Source organism: Arvicola amphibius, chromosome 1 (assembly GCF_903992535.2).
Source record: "Arvicola amphibius chromosome 1, mArvAmp1.2, whole genome shotgun sequence".
NCBI lineage: Eukaryota > Metazoa > Chordata > Mammalia > Rodentia > Cricetidae > Arvicola > Arvicola amphibius.
This window is the reverse complement of record NC_052047.1, coordinates 132,352,847-132,376,306: the sequence shown is the minus strand read 5'-3', so window position 1 is coordinate 132,376,306 and position 23,460 is coordinate 132,352,847. Positions and strand designations below refer to the sequence as shown.

General features: G+C 50.1%; 1 protein-coding gene across 10 annotated transcripts in view; it reads left to right on the top strand.

Annotated features, from left to right (window-relative positions):
• Positions 1–3,864: 3,864 nt before the first annotated feature.
• The window catches only part of Fgfr2 (fibroblast growth factor receptor 2), a 102,740-nt gene continuing 83,144 nt past the window's right edge, over positions 3,865–23,460 (top strand). For all 10 annotated transcript variants that reach the window (XM_038349671.1, XM_038349662.1, XM_038349652.1 and 7 more), the window contains exon 1: positions 3,865–4,171. In XM_038349671.1, coding sequence (XP_038205599.1) covers positions 4,006–4,171 — 166 coding nt within the window. In that variant the 5' untranslated portion in view covers positions 3,865–4,005. The remainder of the gene's footprint in view (positions 4,172–23,460) is intronic.

The following is a 23,460-nucleotide window of genomic DNA, read 5'->3' as shown; positions in this document are numbered from 1 at the left end:
CGATCCCGGGCGTGCGTGAAGCCTCGGAACCTTGCCGCCGGCTGCAACCCAAGGGATCTTTCTCTTTTTGGAGTTTTTCTCCGAGCTCATCGTCTGCTCCATCCCGACCCACTCCGGGTTCCGGCACAGCACCGAGCGCGGAGGAGCGCTGCCATTCAAGGTAATCGCCGTGCCGAACGCCTCCGGGAGCTTCGCCAGCTGGGAAAGTGGGCGCCGTAGGAGGACGAGGGGCGCAGGATCCCCGGGAGGAGGGCGCCGGGAAAACGGTTTGGGGGCGCGTCCTGTCGGTCCCTGATGGGGGAGTGGATGCATGTGGATGGCTGGCTTTGGGGGAGTTCTTTCAGCACCTCCATCCAGATGCTGACATCTGTGTCTGCCGCCGGCACCCTTTCCCTGTCAGACTCCGGCGGGCAGTCCTGCCGACTGGGCGCGTTCCTCTGAGCTCAGAGCCGGCGCGCCATGGGGCAGCCTGCCAGTGGCACAGCCCAAAGGCGGGGGCTCGGGAAGGGCATCTTCGGGGTGCCTGGGTTCTGGGAGCTCCAGCCCAGCACCATACAGGCCATTGAGAGAGTTTTTTTTTTTTTTGCGGGGGGGGGGCAGAGAAACTGCTAGAGAGTGTCCGGCGACAGTCCTAAAGGGATGGGGATGCCCGGGTGGCACCTTAGGGTCAGCAGTGGCTCGGGTCCCAGATTCCAGTGCCGGGCGTCTCTCGCCCGCCACAGCGGTTGGCGCTGGAGGGATCGCAGCGCGCCTGGGGCTATGGGGCGAACTGGACCGACTTTTCCTAGTTCTCCTAGCTGCTCTGACCGCAGCCGCGCCGAGATGTCGAAAGCGCAGGCGAGTTCTAACTTGCGCGCTCATTCTTCAGCGCTGGGGAATCGGCCGAGGGCCCTGCGTGGCGCTGGCTTCCACCGTCGCGGCCAGGGGGCAGGCTAGGGAGGCCGGCTCCAGGCGCGGAGCCTCCTCCGTGTTCCTGCAAACTTCCCAAGACCTTCCTTCCTCACTGCCCCCCCCCCACCCCCAGTTCAATAAAACCTACCCTTAAAGGAAAACTTGCTTTCAAACTCAGGGCACCCATTATGTGTTTGGTGTGAAATGCTATCAACATTTAAAACTCTATTGTCCCCGGTGTCCCAAATCCCTGTAAATCTTCCACCAGCCTCGACTCATTTTCATCTGAAAAGCCTGTTTAGTTTGAATAGAAAAGCAATCAGGCGCCCCTCTCCCTCTCGTTGGAATGTCAATTAAAATGCAGATTTCTCAGAGCTCTTTAGCGCCCCAAGAAGAAGGACAAAACTGGATATTCCAGGCTGACAAATGAAAGAAATGCTACAATGAGTGGGGTGCCGATGTGCACCCCTAAGCTCCTCAAAGTATCCAATGAAACAGGAGGGCACGGATTGTGATCTTAAGGCAGTTTGCATTTTTGGGATTTCCTTGTGTTTAAGCCCCCCCCCCCCCCCCAGCCGTTGACAGCTCCCTTCCCTGTTTAGCTAAGGCGAGAAGAAAGGAAACCTTGGGTCCGGGTAGGGGTCTACATTTAGTATTAGCCTGGTAGTTTTGACTTCTCCCATGAGAAATCCTCTTGGGAACAAAATGCCAATTGCTCAGCCCGCTAAGGCATCCTGGGATTGAGGTAGCAGGCTGCACCCCCTACCCCCAAGCTGGCCCTCAATTAGCCTGATGGGAAGAGGGTGCAAAGTTGCATAGCACTGAGCCGGCTCACCAGCCAGGCCCTTTCTGCCGGTCACTTTGCCTGTTTTTGGAGGCATACTTGCGCGGAGGTGACCCCAAGGGGCGGGTGGCCCGTGAAGAGCCATCCGTCAGAGCGAGGGTGAGGACTCCTCCCTTGTAGACTGAGAAAAGAGTTCCCTTTCAGGGGGGAAAATAAACACGCTGGGGCTTTCACTGGGGCTCAGCCTCCAGGAAGGATTATGGTATTGAAGGCAGGAAGCTGGGATTGTGGCCGCCAGCAGCATGCTGGGCCTGTGTTCCCAACACTGAGCCTTGGGACCTAATTATCCTGTCTAGGAGGTCGCTCAGCACTTTTGTCCACTCCGGTGAGGAGCTGCGCAGACCTGCTGCCTTCCTTCTCGCCTTACAGAGGTTTGAGGAGGGGGCCGCTGTGGGGCACCAACGTCCGGGGCACTGGCCATCTTCCTCCTCCAGCTGAGGCACTCCTGGGTAGGGACTGTGGGGAAGGTGGTCTGAGATTGTAAAGTTGCTAGAGAGGTGGGAAATTTCCCTGAATTCTGTAAGTTCTTAGTCAATCAATGAGAATGTTTGTGTACTTTCCTCTGACAGGTATGTCAGGGATTGTTTTTGGGGACTCTTGACTTTAAGAAGAAAAAAAGAGTTGGGGAGAAAAAAAATCCTTCAAGGCATCTAGAAAACACTGGGCATCTAAACACACACACACACACACACACACACTTTTCTGGCTTTTATTGTTATTTATAAACATTTTACCTGTGCTTAGGAAACAAAGGCAGCCTTTTGCTTCCCACTTGAAGATGGTGCAGCCTCTTACTTCTCAGTGAAGAGAAGGGACAGATTTTAGGACAGGGCTTCAGGGAGGTTCTGGCACTGTCGAGACCCTGTGTCATAACTGAAAGGCATCGAGGCATGGGGTTAGACTGTTCTCTTTTGCGTTAAAACCCTAGCCCATCCCCAGCCTCATAAAATGCCCTTCACAGAATCTAGCGCCCAAGGTTTTGCCGACTCCTTCCCCACAGCTGTCTTAAGCAGATTCAACGAAGCTCGTGCATTCTGACTCAAGGCTTAGTCACTGAGGATACTGAACAAACTTAAAGTTATTTGTACTGTGGCAAGCTTTCTCGTGAAATTCTCCCTGCTTGGGGTAGAGTAAGTTGAGTGCCCCCTTGTAACTGACACGTTGGAAGTTTAGCCAATAGGTTGGCATATTGAAAGTCCCCAGGCCAATCACATGCCTGGACAACTTACACGAATCATCACCATTACTAATAAACTCTTGCATTATTTATCCAGGCTGTGTCTGCCCTGTTTCTTACCCACCCCCCCCCCATTGACGTAGGGTGAAGACGTTTAGTTAGTCTGCCTGTGCCCTGCCGTGAAGTCAGTGGAAGGGAGTTCAGGCTTTGAAACCCCCATTTGGATCAAACTCCCCCTTTGTAAGTGGCGGCTTGGCGAAAGCCTGAAATACACGCCTGCATTTGAAAATGAATCCTGACAAGTGTAAACTGGTGGGAATTTTTTTGTAGCCTTCCTGGGATTCTTTGATTCTGTTGCTCTCCTTTCTTCCCGAGAACCACACTGGAGGAGTGGGGGGGGGGGGGGGAGGCGCACATGCCGCTCAGCTCCAGCCCAGCTGAAACTCAGCTCTCTGGGCAGACCCTCCTCCTGTCAGCCTCTTAAAGGCCAGCTGGGATAAGAGAAGCTAATGAGGCTGCTTGTGCCAAGCCCAGCGTTTTCAACTCACTCTCATTCTCTCTCTCTCTCTCTCTCTCTCTCTCTCTCTCTCTCTCTCTCTCTCTCTCTCTGTAGTTGACCTTGAAAGGAAGGAAGGTCAGGTTGCTTCTGCAACCTGGTAGCTTTGATAGCGGATGGAAGGGCATAGTGCGTGTGTAGCTGGGTGACTGGGTCCTCCAGCGATGGTTGATCTTGGTGTCTCTTAAAGGTGAGCTTCTTAAAAGCTTAGTCTACTTCAGCTCTGTGGACCAGTCTGGAAACACCTGGGACGCCGAGGTGAGGATGCAGGCTTTTGTTGATAATGAAAAAGACGTGTTTGTGCGCACAGCTGAGACATGGTTTTATCCCATCTGGGTTTAAGCGAGTTGGCACAGGAGAAAGACAGTTACTAACTGGCTGAATCTCTTTCAGTAGCGGCAGCAGCAGCAGCAGCAGCAGCAGCAGCAGCAGCAGCAGCAGCCTGAGCACAAGCCACCGCCACAGCGCTCTGGCTCCTGAGCCCCCTGTGGGCTGAAGGCATTGCAGGCAGCCCATGGTCCTTGAGGAAGTGTGCAGATGGGATTGCCGTCCACATGGAGATATGGAAGAGGACCAGGGATTGGCACCGTGACCATGGTCAGCTGGGGGCACTTCATCTGCCTGGTCTTGGTCACCATGGCAACCTTGTCCCTGGCCCGGCCCTCCTTCAGTTTAGTTGAGGATACCACGTTAGAACCAGAAGGTAAGTTCCCGCATGCCGCTTTTTAGGGTTTCAAGTTGTTTTGGGGGCTATGTTTGGGGGAAGTGGTCATTAAAGGAAAGGCATTTTATCAGCCAGCTGCCTTAGGAGGGTGACCTTTCTCTACATCTTCCACAGCAGAGCGTAGAAGGGAGGGTCTTGGCTCCCAGGCATGAGTGGAGTGGTTTCGTTTGCTCTGTTCTCTGTGCTGGGTGAGGGAGGCCGGGGCAGTTCTTTCTCGGCCAATGCCTTAGAGCACTCTGGAGGGGATGTGCTCTTAGCAAGATGACTGTCATCTACGGCCTCCTGCAGTTACTTTCTAGTTGGAGGGAGAGCCTGTGTTTTGGCTAAAGGAAATAGGCAGCCTCCGAAAGCTGATGTTTTCTTTGCGTTGTCTAAGAGCAAAGAAGGTTCTGAAGTTGAGCACTGAGAACCTTGCCATGTTGGATGGTGTTTTAAGCTGTGGCTAAGCTCTTTGTGTTTAAGTCCTGCATCACAGAAGGGCAGGTTTTATGTTTGGAAGACTCCAGAGGGAATATAGCAAGGGGGTCTCCCCCATCCGAGGAAACGCCAGACTTCACTGGCGGTTGGTTTTCGACACTTGGTTGCAAATGGGAAAAGCTAGTTGTGAGGAGAACATGCTGAAATACTGAGCGGGGCAAAGATCTGGTTCTTCTCCCAGGGCCTTCAGAGACGTGGTCGATAGCCAAGCCTCTCTGCTTGGTGCGGCATGGAGATCTGTCATCAGGAGGGAATATTGGTAGGCGAGTTATTTTTTTTGAGTGGTAATCCGAGCGTGACACTGCAGATCCCAGCTCTCATCGCCACTTAATGAACGTGTTTGCCGAGGGCCCACCTGGTGCCGGCTGGGCTTTAGAGTCCGTCATGGCCCTGGGCATTCGCTGGCAGGTCGGCTGAGCTGCTGTGCTTATGCACCCCGAATCGGAGTCCCGAGGAGCTGTGTAAGGGTGGACAGACCCCTAAGGATGTCCACAAGGAGGGCTATGTACTCATCTGAGAGGTGGGGCTGGAGAGATGGGTCTCCAGTAAGATCCACCCAGGCACCATCACCAGCTTTGTGTGACTGAGACTGGGGGGGGGACGTTGGGCTCCGCAGATGCCTGGAAATGTTATCAGTTACCAGGTGAGACATCATGGCACCTGCCATGTCTTCAGAGAGGAAATGTGGTAGAAGATTGCATGTGAGGCTTGTTCAACATAGAGCCTCATGCCCATGTTTGGAACCACCTCTTTGTGACTTACCCGGTGACATCAGGGAGAGTGTAATTTGCAACAGTGACGTTGTTTTCAAAGGGCTTAATGCGAGGGGAAAGGATTGGGTTTCTGAAAGTCTGGCCTGTACTTCTTTTAATTTTGCTAATAATTAAAATGGATGTCCCCCTAATTGCTGGTTTTCCCTGGAGTGTGTGGCTCAGCACAAACTAAGGAAGCTGAGCTGGGATTTCCTACAGCGTGGGCTTCAGACACAGCCCTGGTTAGGAAAAGAATTGTCGTTTTTCATTTGGACTCTCGGGGCAGTGTTGCTATGAGTTGATTTCAGTGCCGAGTTATAACATGGTCTTGGAGGGTTTCCTGGGCTGCATCTAATTACCTAAGGAAGGCTACAAGATGTGTGTGTGTACGTGCAGGGAGAAGACAGGTGGGGGCGAGGAAGGTAGAGCAGCGTGATGGAGTCCCCCAAATGGCCCTTTGTGTAAGAACTGATACCCAACAATGTGAGCATTGTTGAACGCAGCAGATCCCACCACCTGGGGACCTGTAGGTGCACGCAGGGCTAGGGAGGAAGGCTGTGAAGTCCCAGAAGTTGTAGGTCACACGTTGCCAATGCCCTTGGGTACACTTCGCTAGATTCAGAGTTTGCATGAATTTCGAGTCTCGTCCAGAGTTGGGAGATGCTAAGGAAAGACAAAGGAAAAGAGAAAAATTGCTTTGAGATGTGGCGCTTCCCCGGAACAGGCTTGGATAAAGCAGAGAAATCTCAGGGTCTCAGTTTCCCTGTCCACTGCTGAGGGTTCAACATGATGAGTTTGGGGGATCACTGAACAGTAATGTCCTCAGATGCCTACTGACGACCACCTCAAGAGGTTTCTGTTTCACCAGTGATCTGGACAGAAAGAGCAGAAAGCACAGCTTCTGGCGTTGATGGTGGCCATGGCGGTCACCATCCCCAGCAAGCTGGGGACAAGTTGGTGCCAGTTCTCTCAGCAGCAAGCAAGCTATGTTTGAGATGAAGGTGCCTCTGGGAGGAGGCCGCTAAGCTGGATCTCTGCAGGGTTGGTGCTCTCTCCTTGTCTGTCTGATCAGCGTTGCCACTGGTGCCCAGGTGATTAGAAGGTAATCAAGATAGAGGAGACCATCCATGCTAGGCTCCAGGGACTCCCCACCCTGAATGGAATGTGTGGGTGTGTATCCCTTCAAGCAGTCATATTTAGTGCAACTAGAAGTTTAGCTAACACTAGGTTTGCCTTTGATCATCTGAAGCTTTACCAATGGAAGACTTTGGCTTGCTAATTTGGAAGCTCAGTTTAGATGTCTCTTGGGCCAGAGGAATATAAAATCGATAAGTTTCTAGAAAGAGCCCCGATCCCCTTTTTAAGGAGCCCCTCTTTTTTGACTCTTTAGGGAAATGTCATGTCCAGTTATGGAGTTCTGTGTAGTATATTTAATCATGTACTGTATGTCATCATCCCCTATCCCGTCCTGTCCTGTGTGTCTCTGGACACTTTCTCAAGTGGCAGCAGCAGGGTTGGGTCAAGTCAGTTGACCTAAGAAGAAAGTAATCTCCGTAAGATTTTCCTCAGCATTTCAGAATAGAAATGATTGTATCCAGCTGGTCACTCATTGTGACAAAGGACAATAGTGCCCACAGTTGCTGATCGGGGAGGGGTGGTCCTGATTCTAAGGCCTGTTCTGTTGATTCATAGTCTGAATTTTTCCAATGTAGTCAAGCTTGATTACCACCAGTCTGGTCCTTACTTTCAGATTCTCCCTGACATTGTCACCTGCTCTGGTTAATTAAGTCATTGTTGACATTAAGGGAATCTGTTTACCCCCAGCCCAGTAGGTGCTAAAATAAAAGGGCTTTTCCAACCCCAAACCCTTAATTACTTTCCCACCCTCTCTGCAAAGTGAAATTTTGCAAAGGGACAACCCTGGGTGGGGGTGGAGGTGGGGGGAGTAATTTGCATGCCTTGAAAAGAAACCACTAGTTCTGGGGCAGTCTTCTGGGGTGTAGGGGTGAGGGCCATGCTGCCCTGGATTCAGGTGAGCAGAGGTTTTGAGTGTGAGGTCTGCATGGAGATCGGCTTAAGTCAGATTTTCCCAGGGTAGGGAGAGTACCCTACCTGCTGTGGTCTCAGCCCTTCACATTTGATTGCTAGCTCAGAGAAGAGAAAAGAGGTGTCTGCGTGGTGCAAGTGGCTGATTTAAAATAAGTCTTGTGTTTCCTATTATCTGCATTTTTGTTCCTCAGTATGAGTGTGAATATTTAAGAGTTGACTGTAACTTGATAGTTCGCCGAGGAACAAGGGCTTATTCTTGGTCAATTAAACCAAATGCAGGCACATGCTGTTAAACATACAATGGAGTACACATTCTTCATTAGTATATAACGTATTTCACAATTCATGGACAAAGAACTGTGTTTAATATTACTTCTAGAGCAAAAATCTGGCAAGCCTAGAAAATTGGCATTTATATAACTTTTTCTTGCTGGCTTCCACTGATCCAAATAGAGCAAGGCTTTGTGTGTGTGTTTGTGTGTGTGTGTCTGTTTGTCTGTGCTGTTTATTTCAGTAGTTAAAAGATTGATCATCTACTTTAAAAAAAAATAGCCTCCCGCCTCTACTTCCCAGCCAGCACTAAAGATCTGTGGTTGTTGTAGTTTCAAGATTTACTTTTTAATTGTTTGGATTGAGTGCCTGTTTGTGTATTTCTGTGTGTGTGTGTGTGTGCATGAGTGTAGGTGCCAGTGGAGCCCGAGGTTTCGGATGCCCTGGAGTTGGGTCTGGAGGTGAATGGGAGCCCTCTGCAAGGGTGGCAATGTTCATAACCACTGAGCCATCTCTTCTGCTCCAAGATTTTTCAGTTGGTTCTGTTTGTTTGTTTGTTTTTGATGGTGAGAATTCAAATAGCCAGGCATTCCAGTATGAGATGTTTCCAATATCAGATTTAATGAATAATTACATGGTTATGAAATAACTGGGCTGGTGTTTAAACAGGAAGGGGATGTTTAGTGTTCACATTCTCTGTGGAGGGCACGCAGTAGCCCTCGCTTGCAGACAGTTTGGCTACTTCCACAGACAGCAAGTCCCTTTCGTCAGGGTCTGCCTTTCTCTTTCTCATTTCTGATCGAATCCCTGGCAAGTTTGATCCAGCAGGGTCTCTTGGCTTGGTCAGAAGCTCAGGAGTTATTTTGGGGGAGGGGGCGCTGCAGGCTGTTTTACAGATAATTACGGGTTTCCTGTGCAGAAATGTCCCTGTAGGGGCTGAGATGATGACTCCACGATTAAGAGCACTTCCTGCTTTTGCAGAGGACCAGTGTTGGGTCCCCAACACCCACAGGGGACTGCTCGTAATTGTTTTTATCTCCAGCTCCAGCTCCAGGGGGATTGGATGCCTCTGACGTACCGCTGCTTGCACGTGCCCTTTTTACGCACGTGTTTCCCTTGCCCTTACTGTTAAGAAAACCCATGAGTGGTGGCCAAAGGTTTAGTAGTGGTCTCTTCTTATACAGTTGATGAGCCAGGTGGTAGTGACTTCAACTCACTTGGGAGTTAGAGGCAGAGGCAGGCAGATCTCTGAGTTCGAGGCCAGCCTGGTTTACAGAGTGATTTCCAGGACAGCCAGGGCCATACAGAGAAACCTGTCTCAAAAAAAAAAAAAAAAAACAAAAACAAAAAACAAAAAACAAAAAACAACAACAAGAAAACACCCCAACACACACACATACATACACACAACAATTGAGGAAAGCTTGAAGTTTTGTTTTGGCAAAAGTATTCAACCATCAGGATAAACTGTGATTGTGTTTTTGTACTGGTGGTTTGTTTTTTGAGAGAGGATCTCACTACTAACCCAGACTGGCCTGGAATTTGCCCTGTGGCCCAGGTTGGCTTAGAATTATCAGTCCTCCTGCCTCAGCTTCCAGGCCCAGTTATCTGTCATCCTTGAGGAGCGTGTGTCTCAATTTTCAGTAAGTTTGGAAAACTTGCACTATTTTTTTACGGTGTATTTATTTTTATGTGCATAAGTGTTTTGCCTGCATGTATGTATATGTACCATGTATGTGTCTGGTGCTTGTAGAGGCCAGAAAGGACATCCAGTCCTCTAGAACTTCAGTTCCAGATGGTTATGAGTTGCCATGTGGGTTCTGAAAATAGAACCAGTGGTCTTCACCACTGAGCCATGTCTTCAGCCCTGTGATTAAATCTGGAATGTGCTGCTTGCTCGCTTGTGGCCGCCATAAGTAACGATGTCCTTTGTGGGCTTTTTTACATTATGAGCATAAAAGAAAATCCATTGCTTGCTTTTGTCTGGGCCAAGTCAGGGAGCTAAACTGTCACATACCCTCTTTTTAAAAATTTTTTTAAACAATTTTATTTGTGTGTTGGTGTGAAGGTGTCAGATCTGGAACTGGAGTTACAGACAGTTGTGAACTGCCATGTGGGTGCTGGGAATTGAACCCTGGTCCTCTAGAAGAGCAGTCAGTGCTCCCAACCCCTGAGCCGTCTCTCCAACGCCAACATACCCTCTCCTTTAATTTCTTGTCCAACTAAAGAAGCATGAACCCCAAGTCCTTTCTGGACAAAATGCGCACACAGAGAGTTTCAGGCTATGGTGAGCATGTTTTATGGGGATGTTAAAAGTAGCTCCTAAGGGGAATGCCCATAGGTTCGGGAGTGAGAACCAGGCCGGCATGTTTATTCCTGTTATTTATGTAGCGCCTTTCCCGAAACATCTCAATCCTGAGCGCTAGCTAAATAAACTCATAAATTCCATGATTGTTTCCTAACCCTGGAATTTCTCTTTTATTACACAGTAGGGCGTTGTCACACCTGAGAGTTTACAAACACTGTACTTGTCCATGTGGAACCACACTTTAAAGGTAACTAGACCCTGAAAATGGCCATCTTGTTGTGTCTGGTACTGGTTGAAATGAGATCTGCGACCGGAGATCTTTGTAAAACTTCTTCTCTTTGGACACCCTTCAGGTTCACATTGAGAGCTGACAGTTGGCTAGCCCTAGAGTCATGTGGCTTGCTTCACGGCGTCTCTTTCCTGCTCCTCCCCAACCCTGTGGATTTTCCACTAAGTCTGTTGTTTAACTGGTTGTAGCTGTAGCAGGCACATCGCGGGATAGATGACCTATATGGAGAAATGCTCAGATTAAAGACCAAGGAATCCCGATTCAACATTTGACTCTTAGCATTTTCAATAGAGCCAAGGGGGGCTGGTTTGAATAGTGTGTGACCAGCTTTCTGGAGGTGTATTCTTAGAGGAAATTGCCCTTGGGAGCTGAGTTTGAATGTCTCTACTATCTTCTTGACCTCAGCCAAGAGAGATAACCCCTCTGAAACACCAAGATAATATCTCTCTAAATTGTGCAGATTGGGTGCAAACTGGACTGTAGTTCCTGGATCAGAGCAGGTGCTCGGTAAACCCTGGTTTCTTCCCACCCCACACCCTCCGTCAAAGTAAATAGAACCCATATTTCAAAGACCTCGTAAGATGCTTGCCTTGTAATCTATAATGATAAATGGTGAATTTACAGACATTTAAATAGAAAAGAACGTTAGACCTTCCTTTAGCCTACTCCTTTTGCCCTCTTGGACTTTTACGAGCCCCCTGGAGTTTAGACATGTGACCCTTCTGCTGTTTCCAATTCAAGTGTTCGAGGTTGACATTTTTTTTTTCTTTCTTTTTTAAAGAAAGTCAATTGTAGCCTCACCGTACATAGGGAGAACACATGTCATGAGGCATGCTGTATTCTGGCAGGAGAGTCTTTGGTTTGAGGTTTCTAAAGGATCCATTGTAGGCCCAGTGAAGGATGGGGGAGAGGCTGTTGTGGACTTGGGTGGGTGTGCTGTAGTGTGCTCGCTCTGTCCAGGCCATCGAGGAACCTGCCCCCAGAGCAGGTGGTGATTGCCTTTTGCCACTGTCTCCTGTAATGTCTTCCTCCATTAGCCTGCTTACAGTGGGTAGGTACCAGGCTTCCAGTCTGATCGCGATGGGATCCAGAGTGGTGACAGAACCGAGCAATGATCTGCGTGGCTCCTCTAGCAGGACTCACGAGTGCTCAGGTTCAGGGTGAGAGCATGCCCTTCAGCTCTGGTCTTGGGATAATGATGGTTGCCGTGAGGTTGGATGAGGTCATGCTCTTCGTTCCTTGCCATAATCATGGTGAGGGTGACGATGGTGGGGGGAAGCCTGGCATTTATTAAGTACCTGTGGTGTCTCAGATGTACTAGGTACCTTGACATCTTGTCCTTTTCCACTAAACAAGCAGACCCCAGGCATCCCATTTCGTGAATAAAATCATTGCAGTTCTCGGAGATGCTGTGATTTCTGGACAACTTCACAGTGAGTACGTGCCTAGCCTTTAGGTGCATGTATTGGTGGAAGATGGATTTCACAGCTGATTCCTCCTTCCTCAGCAAGAGGCGATTTGGTGGAGTGCTGGGCACCCCTCTTGGTTTTTTTCTTACCCCCTACTTTGAACATTAAACTTCAAGGACTGGTTAGCTGATTCTGTTTCTGCTTCAAGGACCCACACCCTTTCCTTAAGTCATTCTGAGAAGGGTTTCAGGCAGTGAAAACTTTCCACCAATTACAGTCTATGATTCTTCTGTAATGGCCTCTGGTGATGTGTAGGGAATTGATAAGAGGTCTGCCCTCTGCTGCTGGGGGACCAGTGGAAGAAGACTGCACAGAGTCCTGGATGGTGACTTACACTGAGTTAATGGACAGGCACTCGGGACAGGAAGGACATTCCTGCTCTTGCTCATTTGCTCCTCAGTCACCCCCAGATTTTCCTTGCCCCCTGTACCCCGAAGGTCTGCTTCAGATCCCGCCAAACCTTAGCTTGGTTGGGTTGCCATCCTGCTAGCATCTCCAGCTTTTCTTCCAGGCGTTTCTGCCCTGCAACCAGGTGGGAAATCAAAGGCCCACCTGCGCAAGACTTCCGGGACTCCTTCCGCCTGTGGTTATGGAAATGATAGGTGTGGGGCCCTTTCAATTTCACTCCTCTCCAGAGGTTAGGGACTCCCCAGTCTTTTATCCACCTTCTGTCTCTCCTCCTCTCCCCCAAGGGAAAAAAAAGAAGGAAAAAAAATTCCAAGAACTCAAGGCTGGAAGCCAAGACACCCACTCCTCCTCCAACTTTGGCCGAGGAGGGTGTCCCTAGGGGCAGAAGAAGCCAGGAAATGAAGCTTGTTTTTTAAAAGCAAGCAAAGTTCACTTTGGTGGGGCTTGAAAAAAAAAAAAAGTGAACTCTGGTCCCAGACAGGTGTGGAGATGAGTGGCACTGGCCAGGACACGGATGCCACTTGTGCGGTGAGTCGGGGATGCTCAGGGCTGCAGGCTGGAAGTGAGGCATGGCCACTGTTGACGTGAAGGAGGCGCCGCAGGTTTCCCTCAGAGCTACACAGTCCTTGAGTTCAGTGGCCGCCTCCCAAGCCGGCCGGGAGATGATGCTGTAGGTGTGCTTTCCCAGGCTCAGGGTCATTAATAACCTCGGAGTCAGTTTCCCAACTTCTTGGTTAATTGGTTGAGCTAGGGTCTCATGTACTCCTTGAGCTATGCAGCTGAGAACGGCCTTGAAGTTCTGATTCTCCTGTCCCCACCTCCTGAGTGCTGGGATTACAAGCACGAACCACTACGTCCAGTTCCCATCTTATCTTTGTTGTGGGAAGGTGTTTCCCCTTGAAGAGGTGGCCAGCCTGAGGAGGCTGCGCCATGCCGCAGCTGGGTTATTTTGTTTGCTCCTTGATGTCCCTTTCCTGGCACTTCATCTCTCTGATTGGTTTCTTGCCCAATCATCATGGAGGCCAGGAAAGCCCTGCTGATCGTGGGCAGAGTACTGACGGTTCCTTCCTTGCCTGGCACAGTGACACACCTTGTCCTCAGGAAGCCACAGTGTTTGGGCGCCTTGCCCGGATCTCCTAGACTCAGTGGTGAATCCCGAATGTAGCCACTCTCCAGATTTGTTTGCTTTCTGAAAGCCTCCCCTCCAGGCAAATTTGAGGTCTGTAAGGCAGGAGAGAAAGGTTAACCATGGTGGTGCCATCTTAATTAGAAACTTCAAGCAAATGTGGGTTTCAGCCCTCCTAGATAGACTCCCCAGAGCCTTGCGTTTTGATACAAAACACTGCAGAAAAGTGATCCTTAAGGCTCTGGCCTGCCTTTCTCGGTCCTGCAGCCCAGAGTCTCCTCTGGCTTCCATGCAGGCCCCAGCTAGCTGAGCCCCAGCAACAGGATCAAACCCATCCCCATCCCAAGAAAGATGGCCATCTGTTTCTCAGCCTCCAGCTGCTGGCCCTTCGTCTGCAATTGGCCGGGATGCTGCAGAGGGGACTGGTCCTGGGGACACATCTGCAGCCTCTGAATGGTGTTGTAACTAGGGTCCTGCTGGGAAAAAAAAGGCCAAGCCCTTTAAATAAAGGAGCTGAACAATATCTCCCCCCAGCCCCCCAAGGTCTGGAGTCAGAGAAGCCAGAGGCAGCCTGCCCTCTAGGGCTAACTCTTAACCCTGCTTTTTGTAGCCAGGCCACTTTAAAACTATTCTTTTATTCAGAAGTACTTACCAAGCGGAGGAGGGGGCCCTGCTCTGCACAGGGAAAATGTCACATAGGATTTGGGCATCGATCTGCCCCTTAAGGGAATTAGAGGGTAAATATCTCCACTTGAGTGGATGCCACTTATTGGATGTTTATCTCAGAGTCAGAGAGGCAAGCTTGTTCCAGGTGCAGCTTCGAAAGAGCCACAGGCAACATGAGGTCCCAGTGAACTGGCCTCTGGAATGTAGTTCCGCCTGGGGAACACCTGCCAATTACCCCAGCTCATCAGCTCATCGCAAGCAGGCCCTCAAGCTGTAGCTGACTTAGGCACCATGATTCTTGGGCCTGTCGCCTGTCTGGTATTGGGAGGCCTCATCCCTAGCATCTGGGCGGTTCTGATAACAGCCTGCTGGTGTCTTTGGCTGTAGGGACTTCCTACAGGTTGTGACCTGGTGTGAGTATTCATTGAATGGATGAATAGTAGGGGTGTGTGTGTGTACAAGCACATGTATGTTTTGCGTTTGTGTGCAGGTTAGAAGGTGACCTCAGTTGTTTTTCCCATGGAGTTGTTGATATTGTTCACCTTGGTTTTAGTGACAGGGTCTCTCACTAACCTGGAATTCACCATATAGGCTAAGATAGGGGTATCTCTCTTTACCTTCTCACTACAAGTACCTTTTTAAAAAAAATGTGGGTTCTGGGGAATCAAAGTCATGCCTGCAGAGTTAGCCCCTTACCTACTGAGCCATCCCCTCCGCAGCCCCCAAAGGTACAGTAGACCGTATGTCTTTGGCTCACTAGCTTCTTGAAGTAGGTATTAGACATGACCTGGATGAGGAGAAACCTCCCAAGGCCTTCAGATGTTTAGTTCCACTTGAGAACCTTGCAGGAATTCCCACGCAGGGAAGCAGCATACGTAAGAGATGACAGATTTGTTCATTCGAGAGGAAACCCTGGTTTGGAATCAGAGGAATGCAAGTGGATATTCTCACGGGGCTGCATAAATCCTTAGCTGATTCATCGGCTGACCTGCTACAATCAGGTTGTGACCCATGCACCCAAGCCCCAGGGGGCCCCTGGCCAGTGCAGGCAGGGCTGCAGGTAGAGCGTTTGCCCTCCCATACAGAGAGTGCTTTCTCTCAGTGTGCTCCTTACTTCAGGGTGTGGGAGGGACTTCCCTTGGACTCTCTGTGTGCTGCCTTTTGCCAGCGGCTGGCCTTGCTGGTGTCTCAGCCGCAGGGTGCTGTTCAAGGTGACCACGTTCATTCTTGACAGCGGCAGGCCCCTGGTCTGGTACAAAAGGTTTCTGAACTGGCAGTTCTATCCTCCTTTGAGAGCCCATGAGAACCCAGCCCATGCCCGAGGTTGACCCTGGAAGGTGGTCCTTATGCACAATAACCCAAGGTCCTTGCATTTATTTCCCTCCTCCCATCTTCTCAGAATCTCTCCAGGAGACTATTGGGTAAGAGGTGAATGCATTTGCCTGTTGCGCATACTGCATGGATAAAACAAAGGCTGTGACGTCATGGAGACGGGTAATGGCATTTGTCATAGTAGGAATCAGGAAATCTCATAGAGGTGACATTTGGGTTGGATTTTGAAAGCTGCATAGGAGCCTTTCTGGTGGAGTGGCAGTTTGGGGACAGGGGACCGTATAGCCTCTGGCTGGTGGATGAATGAGGGGAGGATGGAGGAAGGAATGTGGGACCCGGGAAATGCTGTAAATTAATTTTCCAGAGAGACAAGTCAGTAGACCTTAAGACTGTGCACTGTAGATTAAATACATTCCATTCAGGACTTTGCCTTGTTAGACCTCCTTACCCCCTTCCTCCATGCTGTGGCTACAAGGAGCATATGCCTGCTCCCACAGCTGAGATTCACCAATGTTGCCCGATGGCATTTGTCTGTCTGTGGATCCAGCCCTAGGTGGCAAGGTTCCCAGAACAACACATCCCAAGGAGCCCTGCAGACCTTAGGGAGCCCGCGCTTTCTCTGCAAGTTGTACCTTTGGGACGCAGGGGACCTGGGTCTGGCTAGCCAGATTGGATACAGACTCCTCTTTGTATCGCTGAGCCACCAGCTCTGGGTGCTTTGACATAACTTGTAATGCCAGTTTCTACTTCCTGGGTGCTGTGGAATCCCACGGCTGAGTTCCTTGGGATATACTCTCTGAACAAAAGGCTCCATTTTGCAGTTCTTGCTCAAGCAAAGCATCCATAGCTAGGGGATTTGTGTGGACTGTGCTGGTTTGATTTCTACCCATAGCCCAGTGGGAATTTCACTCGTGTCAGTGAATGAATTGAGCACATATGTTGTGACCCAGGAGTGAAATCGTCTTTGTCACGTGGATAGTATCGTCACATGTTAGGGTGGAGTGGGGGAGGGGCTGCAGACAGAGAAGGGTTGAAACTGCCACTTTGAGTCCAGTTATTGGGTGGCACAGTAACTCAGTCTCCGGCAAGGGCCATCTTAGGCTCCTTTGCCCCTTTTATATTTTCATTTTCTCCTGAGCTTAGCATAATTTCTTTCAAACACAGAGGGCTGTTCACCCTGTTTCTCAAAGCCAAACCTAAATTATGAGGGGTGTGCCTAAATACGTAATGTGTAATGGTTCCCATATTGGAAGCATTTACTGCTGCTTACTGGTCCTCTCAGATGGGGCTGCTTGAGCCCGCCCAGAGTTTCTGGGGCTGTCAGGCTACTGTGGCTGAGGTAGCTATTAGTGGGGTGACGCAGACACAACACAAGGCGTTTGCAGTCCCAATGTGTGTCTGAATAGGCGCTCCAGCTATCGGTTGTAAACAGAAAGCCTTGGCAGCCTGTTCACCTTTCTCCTCTCCCCAGCCTTTACATCTCTTTCCTCCCTTCCCCCCATTTTTTTTTATGCAACAATATTTCTTTAGGTTGAGAACTTCCATCTTGGTCCTGTGTGGGTGTTGACCCCCTCCTCTCTTTAAGAATGACTTGTACCAAGGCCTTATAAGGCCTGAGTTTGATATAAGGATTTGCAAGTTGGTTCTGAACCAACAGGAGCTGCAGAGCCAGCTCTGGGATGTCACCTTTGTGTCTAAGGACAGGCCACCAGGGTGGTTCTTTCTGACTCCACCAAAGGACCTTTGCCCTTATACTGAGCTCTGGTGCCAGCTCCATGCTAACCATGCCTTGCAAAAAAAAAAAAAATTACAGATGGGGCTCTTCCAAGGTCCCAATGCTGCCACATGTCACAGGTTTCTAAAAACCTAGGTGGACATGCCTGGTGTCACCTGCCCTGCTTTCTGGACGCCTTTGATGTTGACAAAGAACATTTCAGGTTCTGTACGCTGTTCTGTGACCAGTGAACACAACTCACCAGGACCGTGGAGAGGCCACTACAGGGCATCTTTGTGGTCTGGAGGGCAGAGTGGGCCAACTCACTGCTGCTCGCCTGTCACAAACCTGGTGTCCTGTGACTTTGCAGTGACATTTGGCAGCTCGATTCCCATTCTCCGTCAAGTCTTTTGGCAGTCCCGTGTCTGCGGTGTTTATTTGTCTTGTACTGGATGGCACAGTTTGGGAGAGCACCGGGTCATGTTATTGTCCTCTGCCCAGTGTTCTTGGTGCCACTCTGATGGTCTAGAGAGGTGCCCGAAGGTGGCTGGGGACAGTTGAGTTGGGCAGCCCAGTCCCCTGACAGGACACGCCTATGGGACCGCCTCTTCTCCACCTCCACCCCCTTTCCCCTGCATCCCCTCTACCCTTTTCTCCCCATCTCCCCCTTTCCTCCTTGTTCCTCTTCAACAAATCAGATAACCCTGATCCCAAAGTGAGGCTGCTTGGGGTACCCGCTGTATCATCAACTCCAATCTAGTCTCTGGAAGTGGAGTCGCCCCGAGGACACCCTAGAAGTGGCTTGGTGTATGAAATATGGTGTGGTTTAGTTGCCCCGGAGGCAGTCTGCAGAGGTGTCTCCTCCTCCCTGAGTGGTGAGAATCTGTCATGACTTCTGCAGGAGATGATTGGCCAGGGCAGGACTTGGGCTCCCATCTGTTCTCTGTTTGCACTTGGGCGCCATTTCAGAAACCACACGGGAAAAGTTTATAGGCAAACATTATAAAAAGTGACAGTCTGAAGTGCTGCTATCGCTGGCTTGGCAACAGAAAGCATTACCTGAAGCAGCTTCTCTTTTCTAGCCGCCATAGCTGTTTGGGAGCCTCAAGACAGCCACCCTGTTGGTGCTGAGGGAGAAGTCCATCCGTGTCCTGTGAGGTTCCTCATTTCCAGCTTCACCCACTTCCTGCAGGGTCCCTTCCTACGGTGGCTCACACGCAGCAAGTCTCCCCACTCTGCTCAGTTATAGGAGGGTAAACACAAGTTGCCATTGGTGCTATCCAGGTAGCTCCCACCCAGAGGCCGTGACCTACCTGGTTCTGCAGAAGGACTTGGGGGATTAGGAAGATTCTATCTCAGTTTCCTTTCACCTGGGTCAGAAGCCCCTTATTTTGAAACCCCTGTTGCCTTCCAAGGCATAGTGACTTGAGGGGTGTCTTGCACAGGAAGGAGGCTCATGGCAGGGTGAGAGCCATGGATGTGCTTTTTCACTGGCTGTGAATGCATTCTGTAGCTTAGGTAGGCCTTAAACTCTCTCTGAAGCCAATATAGGTTTTGACTGTATGACTCTCCTAACCCAGCCTCTTACATGCTCACCCAGTACCACCATGCCCTAACACTGTTGGTATTTTCTTTTTTTTTTTTTTTTTTTTTTTTTTTTTTTTTTTGAGACAGGGTTTCTCTGTGGCTTTGGAGCCTGTCCTGGAACTAGCCCTTGTAGACCAGGCTGGTCTCGAACTCACAGAGATCCGCCTGCCTCTGCCTCCCGAGTGCTGGGATTAAAGGCGTGCGCCACCACCACCCGGCTTGGTATTTTCATTATTGATTTTTGATGCTGTGAAGAACCTTCTCCCCCCCTTCCCCCCTGACTATCAGAGTAGTCAACTCACTGAAAACACACCTACTTACAAACCCAGCACACTGCTGGCATGTCTCAGAAGGTTAGGGCTGTGGCAGAAACACAGGAGAAAGCCTCCAGCCACGGTGGTGTTTGTAGCAGGTAGAAACAGCTGAGTGGGTCCCTCCCAGAAAGTACACATGTCACCTTGTTTGCTCAGAGAGTTTAGGTAACAATGACAATGTATGGCCTAGCTCCTGTGTGTCTTTCCACGTTTCCATTTAATTATGAAAAATGTATGAGAGCACACTTTCTGTCCATGGAAACTTCTGAAAGAGCATTTGCTGTCAAGAGAAGTAGCTTCTGGAACTTTCTGCCCATTGTGCTGTGGAGCGTGCAGAGGACGGAGCCTGGAAGGGAGTGCTCTGAGGAGAAGGGAATGAGCGGTAAGCCATGCATGGCATCAGAAATGTTGAGTCCAGGAAATGTTGATATTGCTATAAAAGGGACTGTTTGGATTTCCCAGGGAGTTCCTTGCCTTATGTCAACTGTCACGTGTTACACAGAGCAGCTTGGCCGAGTCAGGCAAGGAGCGGCCTGTGTCAGAAGGCCGCCTGAGTGGGAAAGTCAGGTGGAGGGTGGTAAGCGCGGTGTCTTCTTTGGGGTCTCGGCCTCTTGTCGGACCCTGTGAGGTGATCGTGGTGTAGAGCGGTAATAATATTGCAGGACTCTAGGAAGCAAGTGTGGGAAGGTCCCTGAAGGATTTGGGCACAGAAGAGAAGACTTCTGCCCTCAAGCGAGTCTCCAGAGCCAGGCAGGAGCAGGATAACTTCTTCCCAGGATGCCTCTTGGGTCCCATGTTCTTAGTACCCTGGTCCGTGATGCATCTCATGTGTGTTCCATTTGCAGGGACCTAGCAGCTGGATCACTGGGAACACTGGGTGGCCTGGGATGCCATGGGTTTAGCTTTTCTCCCTCTTTATTATGTCTCTGCCCATCTCTCATGTCCTTCTCTATTATCTCTTCCCTCACTCCACAGTGTTTGACCCTTTCCCTCTTCCCCCTACCCCTCCCCCGTTCTCCCTCATTAGGATACCCAAAGAGGAGGTAGCATGTCTTTCTACTGATGCTGCCGCCCCCTAAGTGCGTCTCTTTTGTGAAAAGGCCATTGCAGAGGCAGGAGTGCTTTCTGCCTTATCCAAGGCAGTTGCCTTGGAGGAGGCCTTGACGTTAGAATGCCTTGATTTCATAGATACTTGTCTCTCTTATGTGTTTGCGGACGATACTTTTTTACTATCTCAGAAGTCAGTCGTCTTCTGGGGAAGCTAGAGAGATCCCACTAGAAATCAGATCCTATTTGGGGCATGACAGGCTGTCCCTACCATTCACTGAGATGAGAGCCCATCCGTGAAGTCTTGAGATAAGACCCAGTGGTTTCCTCCTTCCTCTCCGAACACAGTGTACTGCACAGTCGTGGCGAACATCTTCAGCTTTAGAACAGCAGTGCGTTGACTGACGTCAGCTCGGTGGGTTGTGGCTGCAGGATCAAGTTCATAGTGGGTGGCTCCTCGGTGCCTTCCATATAAGGCCTGGATATTCTTGTATCTTGGGGGTCCTGTGACTGAGAGGCTCTGCAGGGCAGAGAGGAAATGGACTCAGGTGTCCTCCTGCACCCAGGGCAGTGCCCCTTTACCAAACATCAGTGTTCTGCCCTACCCGAGAGCCCCCCTCATCCTGCGTTTCTCATGGCAGAGCTAGAAATGGTGGCGCAGGACGGTCAGATGAGTCCAGCGTGGTCCGGTCGTGCTACCTGAATTCAGCAAGTCTTGAGCCTTTGTGGAGGAAGGGCTTCTCAGTGGCTAGGGTAACCTTTAAAACTCTGTTATTTTCTAATGTTGCTTGAATCTTTCATTCAGAGATGCTGGGATTAGAGGGGCAGATGGTGTGAGAGCTGGGATCAAATTGAACCCCTCTTTCTCTCCACATTTCTCTTCCTTGCTCTTAAAAAGCTATAAACACTTTATTTTACTTCTTGTTGTTATTTATTATTGCCATTATTGTTGAGTGTATGATGTATGGGCACACGCACCATGTTGCATATATGGAGTTGAGTGCAGTTCTGTGGAGGCAGTTTTCTCCTCTCTTTTCGCTTTTACATGGGTTTTGCGGACCAGTCTTGGCTTGAGGCAGGCATGCCTTCATCCTCTGAGCCATCTTGCCAGACCCGCCTCTCCCTCATTCTGTTAGCTGCGCAGTTCAGCTGTCTCTTGGTTTAAGCAGGCCTGAGACCTGACCTGAGAACCTTCCAATGGAACTCTCAACAGCTTTCAAACTTGGCTTTGTGTGTTCCCTGTCAGCACACAGGGTGGCGGCTTCTCCCATCAAACCTCCTGCAGCAGAAGCCGGAACACCTTTGTGAGGGCAACACTGTAGACGCTTGGAGCTTGCAAGCCAGGAGATCTCTTTTGCAACGACTCCTCCAGTCTGCCCTTGTAATACAAAAGCAGTCCCAGACAATACACTCCCGAAGGGGTACAGCGCTGTTTGGAGAAGTCTTTGTTTACCAAAGCAAGTGGCTGGCTTGGCCCTGGGGCCATGCTCTGCTGGCTTCCGCAGGCAGCCCACAGGGCCTTCACCCACAATCTACACATGGACTGCTACCTAGGTACCTCCCCCTAAGACCACCTCACACCCTGCATGTTTTCTGTGAATTTTCTATTTGCTTTCATTTGCCCCATTCCAGGGGAAGGTCCACCAGGGTAGGGACTCCACCTTGTCTCCTGCCACTTCCTGACCATCCAGAACAAAGCTTGGCCTGTGATAGGTGTTCACCAAACAGTGGGCGAGTGAGAGAAGCAAGCCTTGGAAACCTTACCTGGCTGTCAGTTGGGGCTTGCTTTCTGCTCCCTCCCTCCCCGTGTGTGTGTGTGTGTGTGTGTGTGTGTGTGTGTGTGTTTGGGGGGTTCTATCTTTCATCAACTCCCATTTCCTTCCTCAGGTGGGTTTCCTTCTCTGTATTCACGCGCTGTTTAACGCCTGTGCCCCTCTTGGCTCGTGCATTTGGAGGGGATTCCCCGTGAAAAGCCTCGGGCCCCTTGCGTTGGCTGTTACTGCACTGCTGCTATTTCTCAGACCAGATGTTTATTAAATAGTGAGACTAAAGCATGAATGGACTGCATTTTAGTCATGTGGGAGATTTGTTCTTTTGAGTGGGCTCTGGGAAGAATAACTGCCTTGTGATGTTGCTACCCAGATCTGGAATCGTCCCAGAGTGGACGGAAAGCATTGTGTTTTCCGGGCTTGGGACCCTGGGTACCATCCACAGATCTCACGGTGAGCACGAAAGCTTACTTCATAGACCCTCAGGGTCACTCTGGCCCAGAGGAAGGCCAGTGGTCTCACCCCACCCTACTTCTTTGAGGACTGTGTTGGTGTTCAATATGGCTGCCTTCTCTGTGTATGTCAAAGGTATCCCAAGGTGGAGATGGGAATGGGGCATGACGATCTATCAGAATTGAGTTTCCGTTTGGGATTTGAAGGTTTCCTCAGGAAGTCAGGACATTCGTAGGCAATGTGTCTACTCTGGTAGTTTTGGGGGGCAGGCAGATGGACTTTAGAGTGGGAGAGACCTCTTTTATATCTAGCCAGGTGACGGATACGGGGTGGTAGATCATGGAGGGCCATGATTGATCTGGGCATCTGAGGAGCAGCTGGGTTAAATAGGAGTGGGAGGGAGGACGATGTATTCATAGAAAAGAGGAGGCTGAGGAGGCCAGGGACTGGGGCAGGATGGATCTGGCTTTGCTACTAACATGAGGGGTGGACAGTGTAGGTAGTATCCGTATCCAAAAGCTGATTTACAGAAGTCATTCATTGTCGCGGATCCACCCCTTTTCTTTCTTTGCATGTTAAGAGCTACCAGGCATCCATCATTTTGAGAAAGACAGCGTCTGCCTCCCAGCCAGCTCAGTACTGATTAGACCCCGAGAGCTAATAACAATGAGTAAGCCAATGGTTGCCGCTTTCCAAATGGCCAAGAGTTTTGCAGATGAGTCTGTTTGCCCTTGAATTTGAGATTTCTCATTGAAAAACAGGCTAAGTGAGATACAAATAAGTAGTTAAGTCAGTCTGAGAGAGAGAGAAAGAGAGAGAGAGAGAGAGAGAGAGAGAGAGAGAGAGAGAGAGAGAGAGAGAGAGAGAGCGCACATTATCAACACACTGTCATGTTGAATGACTAGCTTGGCTAGCCCCTTTAAACTTTTCTGGTGGATTCTCCCTCTACTCTGGGCGTGGTTGTTTTTTTAAAGCCCTATTTGCAGTATGTGGAAACAAACTAACACAGGACAGCTTCTGGGGGCTGCGTCTGTGGCTGTTGTTTCCAGGGCTGTCAGTCAAGTCTGAGTGGGGGCTGCTTCCCGGCTTCGGGGGCGTGGTGAGAGCTGGGCACCTCCTGAGGCCATTTGTACAACAAGAACAGTGTCTCCTGGGAAAGAGCTGGCCTCCACTGACCTTTGTTGGACCTTCTCTCCTCTTCCCTCCTTCCCATCTGCCTCTGTCTTCTCTCTCCCACC